The sequence below is a fragment of the Cetorhinus maximus genome, chromosome 15 (assembly GCF_964194155.1).
Source record: "Cetorhinus maximus chromosome 15, sCetMax3.hap1.1, whole genome shotgun sequence".
NCBI lineage: Eukaryota > Metazoa > Chordata > Chondrichthyes > Lamniformes > Cetorhinidae > Cetorhinus > Cetorhinus maximus.
In genome coordinates, this window is record NC_135893.1 from 20,702,948 (window position 1) to 20,724,575 (window position 21,628).

At 43.0% G+C, this 21,628-nt stretch overlaps 1 protein-coding gene across 1 annotated transcript in view; it reads right to left on the reverse strand.

Moving 5' to 3' along the window:
• The window catches only part of acap3a (ArfGAP with coiled-coil, ankyrin repeat and PH domains 3a), a 331,316-nt gene that overhangs the window by 139,688 nt on the left and 170,000 nt on the right, over nucleotides 1–21,628 (reverse strand). Inside the window, exons 3-4 of the mRNA XM_078558003.1 lie at nucleotides 8,626–8,745; nucleotides 5,278–5,331 (exon numbers count right to left, since the gene is read on the reverse strand). Of these exons, the coding sequence (XP_078414129.1) occupies nucleotides 5,278–5,331; nucleotides 8,626–8,745 (174 nt within the window). The remainder of the gene's footprint in view (nucleotides 1–5,277; nucleotides 5,332–8,625; nucleotides 8,746–21,628) is intronic.

A 21,628-nucleotide genomic window follows, 5' to 3' on the forward strand; every position in this document is an offset into this window, starting at 1 on the left:
AGAAAAGATTCAAAATCCATCCAAAGTAACCTAAATAATAACAAAGCAAATTCTTACAAAAACACTTAACTCCAAAGAGGCCTGTATCCTTTTACCACTCGCGTTTTGCAGGCTGTTTATCTTCAGCACTTATTCTATACGTGTGGAATTGGAACATTTAACATGGCTCTCATGACAAAAGCTCTCATTTTCATGCAAGACACGTTTATTCAGAATCAGGGGAAGGATGGTGTAAATTACACAGGCTTCAAGCTGAAGTGGAAACTAGCAGCAGGGACGCTTCCAGTGGGTACTGGGTGAGACTGACGACCACCCAGTTTCCCAGCCCCACTTGGCTGGATAATGTGGCTAGAAAATGCACCCTTTATATCTTTGAGGAACTGAGGGAATTCATTTTAACTGCTCATCGCAGGACATTGAAAAAAAAAAGACTTGCATTTATATAGCATCTTTCACAGTCTCCAGACGTCTCAAGCGCTTTACAGCCAATGAAGCTGTTGCCGCTGTTGTAATGCGGGGAACATGGCAGCCAATTTGCGCACAGCAAGCTCCCATAAACAGCAATGTGATAATGAGCAGGTGACCTGTTTTTGTGATGTTGATTGAGGGATAAATATTGGCTGGGACACTGGGGATAACTCTCTTGCTGTTTTTCTAAATGGTGTCACGGGATCGTTTATGTCCACTCAAGAGGGCAGATGGGGCTTCAGTATCTTTAATGCCTCATTCGAAAGACGATCAAGATGTGGTTGTTCAACCTTTGGGCTGAGGGAGGGATTGAGATCCCTGCTGGAAATTATTTACATAATGAAATCAAATGAAAGACAGGGTCAGACTAAACAAAGATCCACCCACCAACAAGCATTCTATCTACACTCACTGTTGCTGCTAACCATGTGAACTATGGTCACTTAGGTGAGAGACTGGAGGGCCTCTTGTCTTCAGGGATCTGTACCCAGCCATCAGAGCAGTGGGGAACAAAGACAGGACATCCAAAAAATTACATAAGAAACCATCCACAGAGCAGTTTGTATTTTCCAAAGTGTAGCCTCACTGGCAAGGCCAGCATTTGTTGCCCATCCCTAATTACCCTCAAAAAGGTGCTGGTGAACCAACTTCATGAACCGCTGCAGTCCATGTGGTGTAGGCACACCCATAGTGCTGTTAGAGAGGGAGTTCCAAGATTTTGACCCAGCGACAGTGAAGGGACAGCGATATAGTTCCAGTATAAGTATATGTCAGGATGGGGTGTGCCTTGGAGGGGAACTTCCAGGTGGTGGTGTTCCTGTGCGTCTGCTGCCCTTGTCCTTTCTAGGTGGTAGAGGTCGTGGATTTGCAGGGTGCTGTTGAAGGAGACTTGGTGAGTTGCTATCGAGTTGCTATAGTGTATCTTGTATATGGCACACACTGCTGCCACTGTGGTGGAGGGAGTGAATGTTTAAGGTGATGAATGGGGTGTATAACAAAAATAGCTGAAGTTTTATTCATTTACTGCCAATTTTCTCCTCTCCTGAGGGTATTGACTGGTGCTTAAGCAAGGACCACAACACTTCTCCCAACTGATCATTCTTTATGTGTGTGTGCAGGAAATGAGTAGCATCTGGCAGGTCTGTTATAGCTGGGGTCCAGAAGGACATATGTGACCCTGGTTTAGACTCCATGGGCTGAATCCTCGGCTCGGTGAGCGGGGGTGGGGCCTGCTCGCCAAGGCGTTAAATGACACGGGGTGATGTCGGGCGTGCATCCTGACATCACCGCGTCATTTAGATTTTCAGTTTGGCGGGCGCGCAGCCAAGTCGGTTGTGCACCCACCGAACTGTCAAAGGCCTATTAAGGCCATTAATGAACTAATTAAGCTGATTGAGAAATCTGCTCGTCCAACCTTAAGGTTGGCGGGCAGGCGAAGAGCCCAGGCAGCCTTCGCCTTTTTCATGGAACCTCATCCACGGGCGGGATGAGGTTTCATGAAGGGTTTATAAATTAAATAAGTGTTTTCATTAAAGTTTATTGACAAGTCCCAGCTCATGTGACACTATCACATGAGGTGACATGTCTTAAATTTTTTTTTCTTTATTAAAATTTTTGGAACTTAAACTGATCTCCCTAAGGCAGCTCTGTGCCTCAGGGAGATTTCTGCACTCTCTCGCGTGTGTGCGCAAAAGAGCGCAGGCCCCGACTCAGTGAACCTCCCCACTGCCCACACAGGGAGCACTCAGCGCTTCCGGGCGTGCGTCAAGCTGGGCGGGTCTTAATTGGCCCGCCCATGTAAAACGGCGGCGCGGACCCGATTGGGGGCGCCGATCATGTCTGCGCCTGCCCACCCCAGCACAACCCCCCCAAAGGGGGGAAAATTCTACCCCATACAAACAAAGCAAATGTCCTTTATCCTTAGACCACAAAATGTTCAATATTCCCAAAATTAATTCTGCAAACATTAGTTAGTCAACATAATGCGTGCAAACCACAATGAGAAAACATCCTTGCAAGCAGGAAAGAAACTGTGGCATTTTTCCCTTCTTGTTTTGTGGGAGTCAATCTCCCTGTCCTACTCAGCTGTTATACTGGGGAAGTAGGGGCTGAGTTCCTCACAGATGTTGATCTCTCACTGTGGATCCAGTGAGAGACCACGAAGCCCTCTGGAAAAAGGTGGAGACCCGATTGTATCAAGTCTCTTTCATTTCCGAGTTTCCTCTTGGTCTTCTAAGGATGCAAACCTTTGTCCACCACTTGTGTCAGCTGTGGCTCAGTTGGTATTAATCTCACCCCTGAGCCAGAAGGTTGTGGGTCCAAGTCCCACTCCAGGGAGTTGAGCATATGGTGTATGCTGACTCTCTCTATGCAGTACTGAGGGAATGCTGCACTGTCACAGGTGCTGTCTTTTGGATGAAGTTTAAATTGAGGCCACACCAACCCTCTTAGATGGATTTAAAAGATCCTGTGGCACTATTTCGAGTAAGAGAGCAGGAACATTCTCCTTGCTGTTGTGGCCAATATTTATCCCCCAACCAGCATCACCGAGAAACAGATTATCTGGCCATTATTACATTTCTGTTTGTGGAACCTTGCTGTGTGCAAATTGGCTGCAAAGTGCCTGTGGTTGTGAAAGGCGCTATGTAAATGCAAGTCTTTCTTTTTTCTTTTTAAACCATCTTCAACTTCATTCTCATGAACCCAAAAACCGTGGGGCTCACGCTCAAGTTTATGAAAATTCCTGTGTTAGGAGTCTTGTGACAGATGTTCACTTGCCCTGGGACGCTGTCACAACTGTGTTCATACTGCAGGCGCAACGCGAATAAAAGTAATCATCTGTCACCTCTTTCCTGCCACTAACAAGGCTGTTTGGTAAGCAACAGGCACATTGCCTTCTCAAAATCTACTATCAGAGATTTCCTGCTCGAGTTACTGACAAATCACACTTAAAATCTGCAGACTAAGTCTGGTGCGATTTTTCTTCTGTGTGTAACATCTGGACAGCCTCCAAGGCAAGACAAATGAGCAAAATTTGCCATGAACAATAGCTGCCAGTTTGGTGTTGAAAGGTTAGATTCTCATGCACACCATCCATCTATAAGCATAAAGTGTTGAGTCCACCATGCTTCAGGCATAACATTGTGTTTACAGATGCAAAATAACCTTTACAGAAGTATTCAAAAAGAAAACAAGTTATTTCCTGCACTTACTACTTCAAAATATCCCCTCCTTGACCTCCGAATGAACTTATTTACATCAATTAACGCTTGAGGCCTTAAAGAGATGCATCATTTACACCACCACCTGGAAGTTCCCCTCCAAGTCACTCACCATCCTGACTTGGAAATATTTCGCCGTTCCTTCACTGTCGCTGGGTCAAAATCCTGGAACTCCCTTCCTAACAACACTGTGGGTGTACCTACACCACATGGACTGCAGCGGTTCAAGAAGGCAGCTCACCACCACCTTCTCAAGGGCAATTAGGGATGGGCAATAAATGCTGGCTCTGCCAGCAATGCCCGCATCCCATGAATGAATAAAAAAAACACAGTTCCTCCTTAGCGGTGGAATAATACACTGTATTAAACAGCATCGTGTTCCTGTCCTTATAACATAGTGTATTCACCAATTTACTGTGAGCAACCTCACAGGTGATCCGCTAGTTCTTTGACAAGTGCTGACAGCTGGATTCAATAATGTGAGCCATGACTGAGAGGTGGAACACTTGCTTTGAGTTGGAAGGTTGTCGAATCTTGCCACACATCACAGCTTGGGCACGTAATCCAGGCTGAAGCTCCATTGCCATTACTGATCAACGGAGGGCTTGTGTAACCCACTACCTTAGGTTTTCTGGTCTGATTGTGTAGGTACACTCACAATGCTTTCCTGTAGCAATTTTGTACATCTTGAGTGGCTTGCTACCTCATTTCAGAGGGCAGGTAAGGGGTCAACCACATTGATATGAATCTGGAGTCATGTGGAGGCAGATGAGGTAAGGATAGCAGACTTCCTCCCCTGTATCATTAACTGAATTTAAATTCCCTCCCTTCTGCTCTAGTGGGACTTGAACTCATATCTCCAGAGCATTTGTTCAGTTCTCTGGGTTACTAGTCTAGTGACAATATCACTATGCTATCATTCCCCACGTGCTAGGGCCAGCCTTCTGGATTAACACAATTTCTTTGGTCAGGTCCATGAGCGTTAAATTGAAAGGAGGAGGATGCTAGGGTCATGGTGCGGTTTAATTATGGTCATTCTGTCCCAAAGACCTTTTGATAGGGCGCGAATGGTGACACATGTTCTTCACCTGTGCTGATCTCCATCCATCAGGATGGCACTTTTAGTGTTTGAAGAAGGAGCTAACACAATCCTTCTTTTAAAAGAACACACCCCATATTTCTTTAATAATCTCAACTCTTGACAATTGTTTGAAAATGGGACCAGCTACATTGAATGGTGAGATGGCAGATATTCACTGGAATCCACATGACCATGCGTTGAATATGTTTTATGCGTTTGCCATATGGAGTTCAGAACGGACAGGCATTTTTGAGGACTGATTAAGAAAGTCTGCTCAAACTGTTACATGGGGAAAACATATGTGACAGATTTCAGCATGTTTTTACCACATGGGATAACAGAGTGACTTCCTGTTGACACCAGCAGCGGCTCATTTAAGATGAGATGGGGGTCACTGCACAGCTCGGAAATTAAGCTCCGTCGCTAACTTCTGTAGCTGCTTTTGAACTTAATCCTCCACATTTGCAAATGACAGGAATCACAAAATGACAGACACTGACACCTTACCATGTGATAGTTGATCATTTCCTGTAAGCTTTCTCCAAACTTCTGGAGGCATTCCTGAAAGAAAGGGACCAAGATATTCAGTTTCATGTGGAAAAGACCAGAGCCTTCATAAAAAGCAGATTTTTAGACAGAAGAAAGCAGTGTACGTAATCTTCATTAATGTCACTTCCCACTCACTATCCTTGTGGTAGTAATTGCCAGTAAGCTATGATTGAGCCCTTTGGGTACAATCAGCCAGCCAAAATGACGAGAAGCGTTTGAACAAAATTCGTGCCACTTCATCGCTGTCATGCATTTTAGAGGTTTAAAACTTTGCAATTTTTTTAAAAATAAAAATTATTTCTAAAGCCTACCTCAAACTAGTCCACACCCAACCCGGAAAAGCAACTTCCAATTCCTTCTGACCATTTAGAAGTATGGAGTGTGTGATGAGCTTTGCAGTTTGCAAAAAGCCTGTATTTTTGAGACATCCCTTGGCCAAAGTGAAACGAAGATAGTTTTGGAAGGGAGTGGGGTGTGTAATTGGATTTCCTGGCTGTGAGGTTATTTCTGAGAAGTGATTTGTCGACTTGAGGTTGCTATTGGAAATGAAAGCTAAGTAACCAAAAAAAAAAGCAAATGGAAGCAAATTGGGTATCAGGTTTTAGCCTATTTTACTGCAGAGAACATACAGACCTCTGGGGGAATTCAGTTCTTTAGAAGGAGGAGAAGAGAGAAGGCACAGAACTTCTGGAGCTCTTGGTGAAGCAAGGTGCAAGCTAGCTGAAAGGGGTTGAAACCTAAACACGATATGAACAGCTCAGGCAAACTAAAGAGCTGGGCGTTTGTACCAGAGGTGACCAGACCTTGAACTGGGGCGTTATTGGTTGGTCGGTTGAACAGGAGCTCTGAAAAGCTACGCCATCAAGGCTGTCTTGAACATAGCTAAGATAGTTCAGTAGGAGTTGGTGTTCATTGTATCCAGGGAACTCAGATGAAATAAAGCTGCTGGTGAAAGTGGCTCGAGAGAAAAATCCAGCGAGTGAAAAAAGTGAGAAACCCTGGGCAGGATTTTCCCCTCGTCGGGTGTGTAGGTCTGGGAAACGGCTGTGAAATGGACTGCCGCCCACGATCGGGCTCCGACCGCAATTATGCACAATTAATGGCCAGCCAGCATGAAATGTGCGCTAAGAGCCTCAGTGCTGCCGGGGTCGAGGCTGGGGGGGGGGGTGCGGGAGGAGCGTTGTAGTGTGCGCATGCACGGGGGGAACGTGCACTGAAAGCTCCCTGAAGGCACAGAGCTGCCTCAGGGAGCTGAAGAATTTTAAATACGAAAGTAAAGATTTTACAAATGGTATAAACATGTTCCCACATGTGACTCAGTCACATGAAGTGGGACGTGTAAAAAATGGTGTTAAAAAGTTTTTATTGTCTTTTTAGTAACCGTTGGAAACCTCATTCTGCCCGTGGATGAGATTTTGTAAAAATTGCAAAGGCTGCCTGGCCTATTTGCCCACCCGCCAACCAAACGGTTGAGCGGGCAGCAAAAAATACAAATTTATTAATTATTTAAGGGCTTTAATAGGCCTCTTAATTGCATGAGACACGGCACTGCGCCCGCTGACCGAAAGATCGTGAGAGTGCGCGATGACATCGGGACGCTCGCCCGACATCATCGCGCACTATTTCACTTCTGTTCGGGTGGGGCACGCGCCTGCCCGCAGGACAAAAAAATCTGCCCCTTATGTATAGGAGGCAGAGTTTAAAGGACCTTGAGACTGCACTTGGTGTTTGAGATATGCTGGGAGTAATGCTGAGAAATTTGAGAGAGTTATCTTTGTTGTATCAAGTATTTCAAGTGAAATTCATGGCCTCTTTTGAAATACCATTTATATGTTATTGCATGTTGAACTTATATTGATTTTGGGTTTGACTGTTACAGTAAAAGTTTTAAGTGAAATCTTGTCCGTCGGTTCCTTCTGTCGGGGTTGTTTGGGGGCTCTTTTCTTTTAAGGTTATTGGTCTTCAGGGGGATCATATCTAGTGGTTTATGCTGTAACAAAAGAGGAATGTGCTTTATGATCATCAATTTCTCTTAATCTCTCCCTAATGTTATATAGGAAGCAATAGGTGGCAGCCATTACAGGCAGTAGTCATACTTACGGTTTGGATGATATCATGAAGTGTGAGAACAAATCCCAAACACTTTACTGCAGCCACCTGAATCGCAGGTCACATTGAAATCACTGGTCATGTAGGCATAAGTGATGCTCATGGGTGGGTGAGCAAAGCATTTTTATTAAAATACAAGAAAAGAATTTGAAAATAGCTGCCACTCTGACCATATGTTCTGCTGGACACTGTTCTGCTGGACACTGTTTAGATACGCAGGATGGGAGTTTCCTGGAGCAGCCTAATTGCAAGTTAGGGTGCTGGTGTGCACGCTGATCTTACAGATGCTAACATTCATCATCATTTTCTGGAAAATTTGACTATGCTGCAGTGAAAATAGGGCCTTAGAGGAGGTCGTGAACCAATGCTGGGAACCTTGGGTGCAAGGATTGTAAGGGGCTCAGAGCTAGGCATTCCCTGTCATGGTGTCCCATGCACAGTGCCACATTCATAATAATAATTAGAACCATGGCGAGTGGGGAGGGGGTGCCCAGTGGGGTGGCCATGGCAGCAACATTACCCTTCCAAGCACATTGAGAAGTGGCAGGACCCTAAAAAGGTGGACTCCAGAGACACGCAAGACTCTGGTCAGGAAATTGAAGAGGTCAACGAGTGAGAAGAACAACTCAAAAACGATCAATTTCAGATTTCAGAGATGAAGCTGCAAAGCTTGAGTAATGCTGGCAGACTGAGAATCGTGTAAGAATCAGAAATTATGTTGCCGTCATGTGAACTTGGGGCTGACTTATGTCTGGATTTCTTGGCATAAATGGACGCCATTAGAACACGAGTGTGCCTCTGTTATAATTGTGTTTGCAGTGGTTTTAAATGGGAAGGGGGGGGCTATGTTAATGAGCTGTGGAGGTCTTTGAGTCAGCACAAATATCCTTGGAAATTATAGGGTGGGATGAAACTGGCTTAGCTCACTTACGCTGTATTTTCCTCAGACTGGGGCGCTGGCAAATGGTTTTCCAGCATGGGTACGCCATTTATATAGCACAAATTCCCAGGGAATTGCCAATCAGGAGCAGGCCCAGACCCAGGCACAAAACTAACTTCTGTCAGTCCAGAATTAAGTAGCTTCAGTTGGAGCTGGGGCATCAGAGAAGCTCATCCATCCCACCTTCCCAGCTAAAGGAGGAAATGTAACGAGAATTTGTGAAGTGACCCAGCCTAAAAAGCAAACTTCTTTCTTACCGATATCATTTCATCTTTCCTGCACTGTTGAGAAAGGTCGCGGATTCCGTTGACAAAGTGTTTGTTGGCTGTGGTATATGCTCTCCCTGCTTCGATCATCCCACTGCACAGTTTCACCAGCTACACAAAGAGATCACAAAACATGATGATTCAAATTCAGTTGTTGGAAGCGTTGAATGCCATTAAACAATGATGTTATCCAAGAAAATAATTGATGACTATTTCCCTTTTTATCCGGGTTATATTTCTGTGTACGTTTGTGATTTTGTTTTTCTAACTTAGGTACAAATGCCGATGAATGGGCAACTTTGTGAATCAGAGTGAAGGACTAGGCATCTCTAGCCTAACAATCTACTTTAACACCAACTTTAACAGAGTTCCTACTGCAGCAGTGTGAACATTACACTTACCAAACTAGGAATCCTGTGGTGTCTCTAAATTAATCGATTAGCCTGGATGTTCTGAATTCACAAGGAAGGGGTTTGAGATTGCCCAGAGTTTTGTTTAGGACCTTGATTATTATTTGTTTGAACTGAATCAGATCTCAAGTCACAGAAGTTCAAGGACAGCATTGCAACAACAACATCAACCTGCATTTATACAGCACCTTTAACACAGCAAAACGTTCCAAGGTGCTTCAAAGAAGTGTTATCAACCACAATTTGACACTGAGTCACACAAGGAGATATTAGGACAGGTTGCCAAACATAGGCAAAAGAGTAAGTCTTAAGTAGTGTATTAAAAGAGAAAGAGACGGAGAGGTATAGGAAGGGAATTCCAGTGTCTAGGACCTAGGCAGTTAAAGGCATGACCACCAATGGCGGAGCGATTGAAAATCAGGGATGCAAAATGGGCCAGAACTGGAGCACTGCAGAGATCATGCACGATTGTAGTGCTGGGGGAGGTTACAGAAAAAGGGAGTGATTAGACCAGGGTTGCGCCCAATCATCAGAGATAAAAGCCATCGAAACACTCCTAGCTGTTAGGGAGAAAAAGAAATCCTGTTCAGAATAAGTCAAGGTCTTGGTAGACATTGTTCTATTCCAATGTTCATTGGGGAGAATTTTCTCCTCATCTGGTGGGCCGGTTGGGAGCTGGGGCGGGCGGGCGCAGAACCGATTGTCATCCACGATCGGCTGCACGCCGCCATTTTATGTGGGCGGGCCAATTAAGGCCCACCCAGCATGACACGCACCCAATAGCACTCAGCGCTACCTGTGCGGACAGGGGGAGGAGGGAGAATTGGGGCCTGCGCTCCTTTACACATGCGCGCAAAAGAGTGCCGAAATCTCCCTGAGGCACGGAGCTGATTCAGGGAGATAAAGTTCAAATTGAAAGTTGAAAAAAAAAGAAAAAAGAAAATTATTCAGATATGTCCCCTCATGTGACAATGTCACATGCGCTAGGACATGTTTATGAATTTTCATAACATTTTTTATTTAATTAATAAAACCTTTATGAAACCTCCTCCCGCCTGTGGATGAGGTTTCATGTAAAACGCGAAGGCCGCTTGGGCTCTTCACCTGCCCGCCAACCTTAAGGTTGGATGGGCAGCCCTGTCAACTTGTTTAATTGGTTTGTTAATGACCTTAGCAGGCCTTTGACATTTGGTGGGTGCATAGCTGACTCTGGTGTGCGCCTGTCGAACAAAAGATCAGAATGACACGCGGCGATGTTGGGACGCATACCCGACGTCACGGTGCGTCATTTTACGTATTGGCGTGTGGGGCCCACCCCCTCACGCCGAACAGAAAATTCTAGCCATAGTGTCCTTCAGAACACTCACATGGTGAGCCAAATATTTCCATTTTTTTAACTGACTAATCCTGATGACATCTTGCTGGATGGAATGTCCATGAAGTAATTATGAGAAAATCATTCTTGGTAGCAAGTGGAAGTCATAATGGAATGAAGGTGATAATGAAGTATGCTTCCAGCTTCCCAAAACAATTTAGCTGGCAAATGCACCAAAAAATACAGAGCAGAAAAGCTCAAGATACATACTGAATTCATTAGTCATGAGCGTTAGAAGAACTACAGGTGGCCTTAGATAGGGGGAAAAAGAAATTAGCCCAAAAATTACCAAATCTACTGAACATAATCTCACAATTTTCAATGGTGGGTTTCAACTCTCAATCTCCGGCTTGCTCGTGTAGCCCTTTGACCACTATACGACCATAACTCTATATGCTTTGCGGCATTAGAATGAGTTCTAAGACAGAAGACATTGTACGAATATCATGAAGCTATTAATATATATAATATTATTGGAAAAAGTTTTCTTTTAAAATAGAGGTTGAGTCTGTTGGTGTGTCTTAATTGGATTAAAGCCAGCTAGTCTGGGTGCTTTGATGAGTACTAGTTCTGAGATGTAAGAGAGGTAGAGTGCATTTTTGAATAGAGCATTCAAGAAGTGGGGTGAAATCTGGCACCTAGCTAGCAGAGCCCAAGCAATATGTTTATATTACTAATAAAATTGGTACTATGAAAGGGGTTTTATTGTTAGAAGAGGTGGGTTCAAAGAGGCTGGTGATACAATGAGAATTTACATTCAATGGGCTGTGCCAAGTATAAGGATGACCATTTTGTGTGTGGGGGGGCAGGGGTAATGTAAGATCAAAGTAGCTGTAAGCCTACAACTGTCTCCACAGAAACCAAAGTGAAAGGAACCTCATTTTGAATTTGTAAGGTGAAAATGCTTTGCCTGGTGTCTGGGTAAGTCTATGGATTGCTGTTGCCTTAATTAATTAAGATTAATTAAATTTGGGAATTTATTCAAAGTTATGATAGTGGTAATTTGTAGCCATGTGTATATATTTAACTTGTATAAATTAATAAAATGTTTCATTTAGCTTAATATAAAACCCCGAGAACTGGTGACCTGATTGCTGAACTTAGAGTCGCATCTCAAACATACTACTTAAAAAATATAGGTTATGACAGTTGTTTCAAATTTCCCTCTAGGATTTTTAAATAATTCAGCTTTACCGAAAGGCTGTCTCATAACATAAATAGGATCAAACTTTATTTGAATGGTACTGTCGCCAGAGATGGCAAAGAGAGTTAAGGAGAACAGTGGAGGAGGGATTTTAAATGACTCTGGTCAGGTAATGGGTGAGGGTTGGGGAAGGATCATCTGAAGATGAGGACACAGCACAAAACTGAACCACAACACACGCACAATGGGAAAGGACTGCATGTATATAGTGACTTCCATAACATCAGGATTCCCAAAGCGCTTTACAGCCAATAAAGGTATAGTCATGCACTGCCAGTTTGCACACAGCAAGCTCCCGCAAACAGCAATGTCGTCATCCTTTCCACATAATCCATTCTTAGTGATGTTGATTGAGGGATAGATATTGGCTGGAACATTAGGGATAACTTCCCTTCTCTTTAAAATGGTGATGTGTGATTTTTTTGCGTTCACTGGGAGAGCTGGCCAGGTGTTGAGTTAACATCTCACCTAAAAGCCGGCACCTCCAACAGTGCAGTGCTTCCTCAATACACTGGAGAGTCAGCCTAGATTTTTGTGCCTCTGGAGTGGGTCTTACCCACAACTTTGTGACTCAGAGGCAAGCCGAAAATAAGGAAGTTAAGATTGAGAGTAGGCTGACCAAGGGGGAGAGATCAGGAGGTAAGGGAATGCCAAGGATTGGTGTGATATATTGAAATCGTGCACAGAAAGGCAAGGAACAATAAGAATGTTCTATAGGATGGGGAAAAGGCGCAGAAATAGAAACTAGTAGATAGTCTTTTCAGAGAAGGGCTATTGGTATGTGGGCCAAATGGCCTGCACTGTAAAATTCTACAATGCCTCTGTTGCAAAGTCAGGTGAGGACAGGCCTGAGTGTAACTGTGGTTTCCCCATGACTGAATAGTTTTTCAACATTCACAATTCAAGCTCAGACATAAACAATGGCTAATTGCAAAAAATGCCAATCGCAGATGTGGAACTGTACTCTAGCATGTATCAGTGCCTGGAGGAGAGGAGAAGGGAGGGGAAGGGAGGAGAGGACGGGGGAGAGAGAAGAGGGGAGGGGAAGGGAAGGGAGGGGAGGAGAGGAGGAGAGGGGAAGGGGAGAGGAAAGGATGGAGAGTGGAGAGAGCAGAGGGGAGGAGGGGGAGAGGAGAGAATAGGGGAGGGGAGAGAGGAGAGGAGAGGAGAGGAGAGGAGAGAGAGCAAAACACTGGAAGAGCTGAGGCCAAATTCAGCCAATGCTTTCACAGTTTGTATATAGAATTAATTTTCATTTAAAAATCAGGACAAAAGCAGTAAAAACAGAAATGATGGGGGTCAGTGAGCTTAGATATCCAGTGTTGCAGAATGGCACAGGTTCAATCCCCATACCCGTAGTTCATGGAGGCCTGCCTCCTTGCCTTGCCCCATGCTTGATGTGGAGAGATAAAAGAGATCCTCTCTCCCTCCCTTCCCCTCGCCTCCCCTCCTCTCCCCTCCCCTCCCCCTCTCCATTCCTCCCCTCTCTTCTCTTCCCCTCCCCATTCTCTCCTCTCCTCCCCTCCCTATAGCTAATTAAGAAGTAATTGAAGCCGCCCGGCATTACTTTTGAAAACCGCATTGACTTTAATTAGACTGCCCATTGTTAGGATATCAATTCTTGCAAAGGGTTAATTGCTTTCAGTATGACCGTCATTACTTTGGGGACGCTATTGCCATTGAAGTTAGTTTTACTTTACCTAAAGCTGATATTCAGGGATTAATTGCTCCAGAATTTTATGAGAGCAGCTTTCTGAGAAACTGTTCCATTACCTCTTGCGTAAAATTGTAACAAAATGCTACTTCAAACTGGAATTGAAAACAACTCAGCGCTTGATTATAAAGCACTGCAGGCTTGAAATCTTGATGAGCAGCACACAACACATCCATCTGATGATGGCAAAACCACAGAATTCTAATTATATCACAGGGAGACATGCAAATGCAAACAAAACAGCAAGGGGAGCCAAGAGACAAATGCAGCTGTTTGCAAAAACAAAGCCAGGGAGTCCAGCACTGCAGTCTTTATTTCTTAGACATCAAAGAGAAAGGAGTAAGCTTCCTGTATTGTTCCATTACTGTATGCTGCTACAATTAAGCACACACTTCAGGGCTTTCCATGTTCCATGCTCAGAAAACTTGAGGTCATCCAAAACTCTACTGCCTGTGACCTACTCACACCAAGTCCTGTTCATCCATCACCCCTGTGCTCATTGACCTGTATTGACTCACAGTTAAACAACATCTCGATTTTAAAATTCTCATCCTGTTTTACAAGCCCCTCTTTACCACTCCCTCTGTAATCTCCTCCAACCCCGCAACCCTCTGAGATATCTGCACTCATCTGTTTCTGGCCTCCTGAACATCCCCAATTTTAATCACTCCGCCATTGGTGGCTGGGACTTCAAGCTGCCTGTGCCCTGTGTTCTGGGATTCGCCCCTTAAACCTCTCTGCCTCCCTGTCCTCCTATATCTGCCCTCATATTGCATTATGTGGCTTGGTGTCAAATGTTGCTTTACGACACTCCTGTGAAGCGGCTTGGGACATTTTATTGCGTTGAAGGCACTATGTAAATACAAGTTGTTGTAGTAATACAAAAGCAAAATACTGCAGATGCTGGAAATCTGAAATAAGAACAAAATAAAAAGGCGGAAAAACTCTGCAGGTCAGGCAGCATCTGTGGAGAGGAACAGAGTTAACATTTCAGGTCGATGACCTTTCATCAGAACAGAAGAACGATAGAAGTGTAGGAGTTTTTAAATGAGTGGAAGGGGGAGGGGGCAGGAAGAACAAAGGATAAGGTCTGTGATGGAGTGGAGGCCAGGGGGAGATTAAACAACAAAGGGTATCATGATTGTTTCCAGAAGTCTTGTTCTTTTAAGTGTAGAACGTCAAAGTCACGTTCATTTGTTTAACTGTTGATTCAAATACCAGATGAATAAACAATTGTATACACAATGTAGATGAACAATGGTACACACTGAAGCACACTAGAACACACATGCACATATCTTTTCTTTTAGAAAACTATTTGTTCCAGAACTCTAGATGGACCAGCTTTTGTAAATTCTCATTTATGGCAGAGTGGTAAATGCACCCCAGTGCAGAACTGAACCGTGCCAACCAAGAATGAGGTCAGCTTCAAGCCTTTGATTTTGCTGACGTCAGTGGAGATAATTGAATATCCCTGCACTGGTAAGATTAAGTTAGGAATACTGTTGCCTTCCTGGAGATTGTACCTCATAACAACAGCATTTTCCCTGTGAAAACTAGTGAGCTACAGGATTTGGGGAACTAAGAAAACCATATGCTGACATGGTGGTGTAGCTAACAGGTGCACACAGATGCTGCAACGCCACCCCATCATTTGCAGCCGCTTTATTTATCCTTTCCGCTCCCGAGTGGATGAAAGATTCAGCCTCAGCCTCGGAAGCTTCCCTCCTCTACTTCACCCAAGGAGCTGTTCTTAACCTAGGAACACCTGATCATGTCCTCAGCCAATATTCACAGTTTCACACTTTGTGCCATGGGTCGCTGGGCAGTGAGCAGGAGTGGCGAAACTTAACGATTTCTCTCCCTCGCCCAACCACAGGGCTGTTGAGACCTAATACATCACTCCTGAGATCAGCAACTGACCTTCCTGCTTTCTCTGTCTGCATCACCTGGCTCTTCAGTTGGTTTTATAACTTTATATATATTTAAAATAAAACTTTATACCTGGGCGAAGTCTCTAGAAATAAGGGAAACAATGACACACGTCATCACTGAAGCTCCTACTGTGACATTAACCACACTAACCACATACAATTCCTAAGTATTCATCAGGGCAGATGTTAGGGGCGGGCTTATTTATCTGAACTGAGCAAGACTACCATTACTTTCACTAAGACTGTCATTAGGTTAAACTGCATAAGTTTAATGAGCTTGGAATCAGTGGTTCTGAATGTGGTAATAAAAGAAAAAGACTTGCATTTATATAGCAACTTTCACAACCTCAGGACATCCTAAAGTATTTCACAGCCAACTGAATACTTTTGAAGTCACTGTAATAAATTACAAAATGTGGCAGCCAATTAGTACACAGCATGATCCCACAAACAGTGATGTTCTAATGGCCAGGTAATATGATTTTTCTTTAATAATATTGATTGAGGGGCAAATATTGCTCAGGACACCAGGGACAACTCCCCTGCTCTTCAAAATGGTGTCATGGGATGTTTTGCTTTTCACCTTGGAAGGCAGGTGGGGCCTTGGTTTAACATCTCATTCAAAAGATAGTGCCTCTGACAGTACAGCACTCCATTAGTACTGCACTGAGAGTGTCAACCTAGATTTTTGTGTTCAAATCACTGGAGTGTGTCTTGGACTCACAACCTTCTGACTCAGAGGCGAGAGTGCTACCCACTGAATCATGGCTGACAGAAGGGGAAGACAAGTCCTCAACCATGCCTGGAGCTGCATTCTTTCTGGTCAACTCATTTGTAAAGACTGAGAGTTAACCGTCTCCTGGGAGGAACCAACCTTTCTTGAGCAATCACAAACTACATCTATAAAATGTGTTCCTAAGAGTTCATCATTTATTTAGAGCACTTTATAATGGCTGAATAGTAATTCACACAGATTTTAAGTGCTGTCAGGTGGTGCTGGAAGTGCATTTTTTCAGCTTCTACCCCACTTGACCTTGTAGTTTTAGCGAGGCAGCGAGTGGCTCCAGAAAATAAAACTTTTTTTTAAGAAAGGAAAATTTTTTTTCATCTTGTCAGCCTTGTAGCTGCAGTGTGAGAGCATTCAACTTCCAAATGCAAACTCCAACTTGAACCAAAGTCAGAATTTATTTCCATTTTTCCCAGTCCTGACCAAGTCCATGGGGGAAACAAATGTATCCAGGGAGCACTGCACCATTAAAGTACAGTAAGGCCCAGCTCTGTCCATGGGGGTTAGGGAGCAGAATGAAGAATGGAAACCAATGGATATCCACGTTCGGGATATACTATATGATTTGTGTTGTCCCTAAATATCAATGAGTGGATTTTACACAAATTTAGGCACACCAAAACTCAAATAAAGGAGTTGTTTACATTAGTAAGTTTCATGAGCCCTGAATGAACCTTGTTGCTCTTCTCTCCAAAGCATCAAAGTCTTTGTTCCTAATGTGGCCTCACCAACAAGCTACATAAGGTGAGAGCAATCATTTTGGCTTGTAATAAATGTCTTCGAGATATGCTCCAATTCTTGGTTAGCCATCTTGGTAACTGCAGTGCAATCCAGTGCAGTACCATGCTACCAGATAAACATGTGGAAACACTTAATACAATGCAAAAGAGTTATGATTAAAACAACACAACCAGCATTCTCATTCATCTAAGTCTGTCTGAAGTTCATCCAATTTTCCATCCAGGATAAACAAACATTCAGCCAATTTGCGAATTCTAGTGCTACCTTCAGTCCTCCCCAGAAGTGCTGTGTTACTTTCCAGTGTAGTTCAGTTTTATTATTCCTTCTGTAGGAAAATTTTCATTGCCAGTAAAAAGGTTACTCTATTAGAAATTTCACTAGGAGAGAGCTCATTGAGTTTTACTAACCGATGGTATGATCACGTAAATTAACACCAAAAACTCACGTTCACTAACAGAAATAATTTGGACCTGATTGAAACTAGTTTATCATTGATTGAAGCCGGAGATTAGCCTGACGTTTGATTCACATAGGTGCGGCACTGGGACTAAAAAGAGGATTTCTGATCCTCAGACAATTTTCAGGAGCTGAACTGGAATGAATGCATTTTACAAAGTACAATTAATCAGTCAGTGTCCAGATAGCGACCAAAGCTTTTTGCAGCAGAAGGACATTGATTTCTGTTGATGCATGAAATTAGTATCATTGTTCCTTATGAACAAAAGAACATAAGACTCTGATTCACGTTCTCACTTTAAGCAGATACTAATTATATTGCATCAGAAATATTATTCCAGCAATTCTGTACCCAGAAAGAAAATCCCAGATATTGGGATTCTTCTTCTAAGTGGATTTTACTGTAATTTTATTGTCAAAGGTGCCAACTGCCCATTGGCAGGTGCCTGCCGATGCAGTTATGAAATGTAGCATTTTAGGCTTTATCCAAGTTAAACCGAACCAAACCAGTCACGAGCAAAAAAGATCAAGCTGCTTAATTCGCCAGGTGTACCGATGCTTCGTGCCACTGGTGGTACAATAAAGGGTTTGGACTCCTCCAAGATTCCACACTAAATGTTGCAATCTCAATCAGGTTTCCAAGGAAGAGAAGCAGAGGTCAAATACTGCTTCACAAAGTGAGAGGGTAGATCAGACGGGTTATCTCACACACATCTCCAGTAGTCAGGGAGCCCAGTCATTCAGTCGGTTAGGAAACGTTAAGGAGCAGGGAGGCAAGTTGAGGCAGAAAAACAATGTTCTATAAATGTACCAAAAATAGTTTGTTTACTGCATGCCATAGATGTGTTTGGGTCTGTGTTTTGTAGTGTCGTTAGGTGTAATGTATTTTACGGTTTGCCTCTGAATAATGATTATTTATGTAATGTCAGACAAAATGTTTTGAGTACAGAATAATTGGACAAGATCTGACTGATCAACACCATATTAACACCAGATAATGAGATAAAGATGCTTTTATATGCTGGACTGGCTTCAATAAAGTGTTCTGCTTCTGGAAGGAAAGGCCAGTTGCCGGATATGTGCTTGCTCTAAATATCGAGCTGAGATTAAAGGATTGATGTCTGCAAAGTGGCGTTGGCAGATGTTCAGGGTTCACTTCAGTTACTCTCAGGACTCTTCAGGTGGAGTGATGGGAGTTGGAGGTGGAGTGAGGTATCGAGTGCCTGCTTTTATACCTTGGCTTGACAGGTTTTACTGCCCGTTTTCAACTCCACTGGAGATGATCGGCATTCTACATCTTTCCTGCTTTTTCCCTCAGTGCTGTAATCTGATCACTCTGCTTCACTGCAACTGTTTGTTACACTGAGTTTTCACATGATTACTGCTCCATATGCTGCACATGCAATGCTCTGCTCTCCACACTTAGAATCACGGTCTTCCTAGTGACAAATAGCTGAGCATGACATTTTAATGCACAAAACTGAACCCAAACTCTATCAGACAATAACCAGTTCTGTCTGCCCTCTGGTCAGTTGGACTGAGCGGGCTAGTCCCAAATAATATAATACGGAATGAAAAATTGCCTCTTATTTCTCTGCATAGTTTTATTTTTGGTTCCCTTCTGTAGTTACAACCATTAGGACACAGAGATGGAACATAGAAAGGTAACAGCAATCAGATATAAAACTTCCTCTCATACCTAATTATTCAGATGATTTGATTTTTGACTGTTTAAAGTATAATCACAATGCTACTAAAAATGACTCCCATCTCTTTAAATAACTTAGGGTGTCCTGATAGCTCAGGTGGTATAAGGTTGGGGTCCCGGTCCACTAGATCTTGACTTCAGATTCTGGCATTGATTGACACTTCGGCTCCACATCCTTGGCAAACAACCACAAATAAGCAGACTGGACTGGAGCGACACTGGTACTGTTCAGGAGGACCACAGATTACAGCTCCTATTTGAAATGAGAGAGATTCAGGTAACGTTTCTGGGAACCCTGAAGTCTCTCCTGGATTTCAGGCTTCTCACTTACTGGGTGTGCCAGATGGTTGAAATGATGTTCGAAAGTCTTAAAAAATTTCAGATAATTAGAAAAATGCACAATGCTAATTGGAGAGCATCCATAGTTCTTGCAGCCTAAGAAGATGGATCAGTACAACGATGCCAGGAATACAAAGGTCATGATTAACCCCTTTCTGAAGCTTCATCTGTACTCCTTGCCAAAAGTTGAAGATCTTTTATAGAAAGGAACTCAAGGGGAGACTCCATTATTAACAATAAAACGAGCTGATATTTCAGTAGCTATATGACTGGAAAACTGAAAAATTGGGAGCTGCAAACAAATCAATCCAAAGTGTCAGAGATCCCCAGTTTCCCTGGTAGGCAAGGTTAAATTAAGCTAAATTCAGGGTCAACAGTTAATAGCAACCCTCCAGGCATTATGTTCATTGCAAATACACAAACATTCTTACCAATGCTCCAAAGTGCCAGAAATAACTGTAGCTACATATGCAATTTGGCCTGGCATTACTTAATTCCATGCAAAATTCAATGGTACTTCAATTTCAGGTTTATCATCGAGAGTTTTATAACATTATAAAGTAAACACACTATACTCTCAATACAGCCAAAAGACACAGGAAACCTATTTGTCTTTAAGGATGTAGATGGTACATTATGAGATTATGCTGACACTGAATGTGCAGTATTTATTCTGTAGTGTTTGTATTGTACTTAATAGCATTAGATTTACTTGAGAGTATAGCATTTATACTATACTTAAATGGTTAATATTTACTTCAAATTTGTACACCTTACATTTGACAAAGTAGTACTTATCTTTAATAACATGGTCGTTAGAATTAATGGTACAGTATTCCTATTTAACAGTGTAGTACTTAATAGTACAGGATTTATACTACTGACATTGTATTTCCTGCTATACTTACCAACATACTATTTATAATGTCTGTAACTTTGACCTGAGCAACATTGCTTGCCTCTTCCCTGACTTCATGTCACTGCAAGTGAAGCCCTTTGACCCAACTACTACAATGATCTCCTGGTCTCCTGAGGTGCAGTGCTTAGTTGGGGAAAGTTCTGTCTCAACCACAATTTGATGTTGGACAGCGATGTGCCAACACAGGATTTTTTTGTAGCACTGTGGTTATACAACTACCTTGGTTAGGTCACAACTAGAGCACTGTGAGAGTTCTGGTCACCATATTATTAAAAGGAAATGGGGGCACTAGCAAGGGTGCAGAGAAGATTTACAAGGGTGAAACCAGAAATGTGTGGGTATAGATTATCAGGAAAGGATTGACAGGCTGGGTTTCTTGTCTGTTGAAAAAATAAATGCTGAGGGGTGATCTAATGGAGGTCATTAAAATTTGAGAGGTTTTGATAGATTGGATACAGAGGAAATGTTTCCTCTTGTGGGGAAGAGCATAACTAAAGGCCATCAATATAAGATAGTCACCAAGAAATCCAATAGGGAATTCAGAAGAAACTTCTTTGCCCAAAGAGTGGTGAGAATGGGGAATTCACAATCACTAGGAGTAGTTGAAGTAAATAATATAGATGCATTTAAGGGAAACTAGGCAAGCATATAAGGGAGAAGGGAATAAAGAGTTGCAATGGTAGGTTTAGATGAGGAAAAATGTGAGGAGGTTCGAGTGGAGCATAAATATTGGCATGGGCTGGTTGGGCTGAATGGTCTATTTCTGTGCCCTATATCCTATGTAACCCTATGGTCATGGAGCTGAGTGAGAAGGAAGAGAGGTGGACTTGGGTGTTGTCAACATAAACGTGGAAGCCAATTCCAACTGTTGCCAAGGGACAACAATGTAAGCAAGGAAAAGGAAGGGTAAGGCTGAAAAATTGGAGCACACAAAAGGTATCTGTGCAAGAACAGGTGGAAAAATTGTGACTAGAATTGAGAATATGTGGGGACAGGTAAGAGTGGAACCAGAGAGGGCACTGCCATGGAGTAGAAAGAGGAGGATGGAGTTGAGCCTCACAGAGAAGTTGAAGAGAAGCGGGGGAGGTCACAATGCCATCCATGGTCACAGTCACAAAGTATGTCATTGGTGATTTTAACCAGTGTGGTCTCAATGCTGAGGTTGAGGCATAGGCCTGTCCAATTCTGTACAGCAATATAAATGCAGTTTAGGTGTACCTGTAGCTTGACTCTGCCTTTAGAATGGAGACTGGAGGAAATTTTAAAACATCTCAGTAATCTCTAACGCTCTCAGTAACTCTTACCATTATCTGTCTAAATATCACTGAAGGTATGTTTGATTGCAGGATAGCAGACAATTCCAAGTCTTCTTGGCTCTATATTAGACCCTGATTATGGGCCACATTT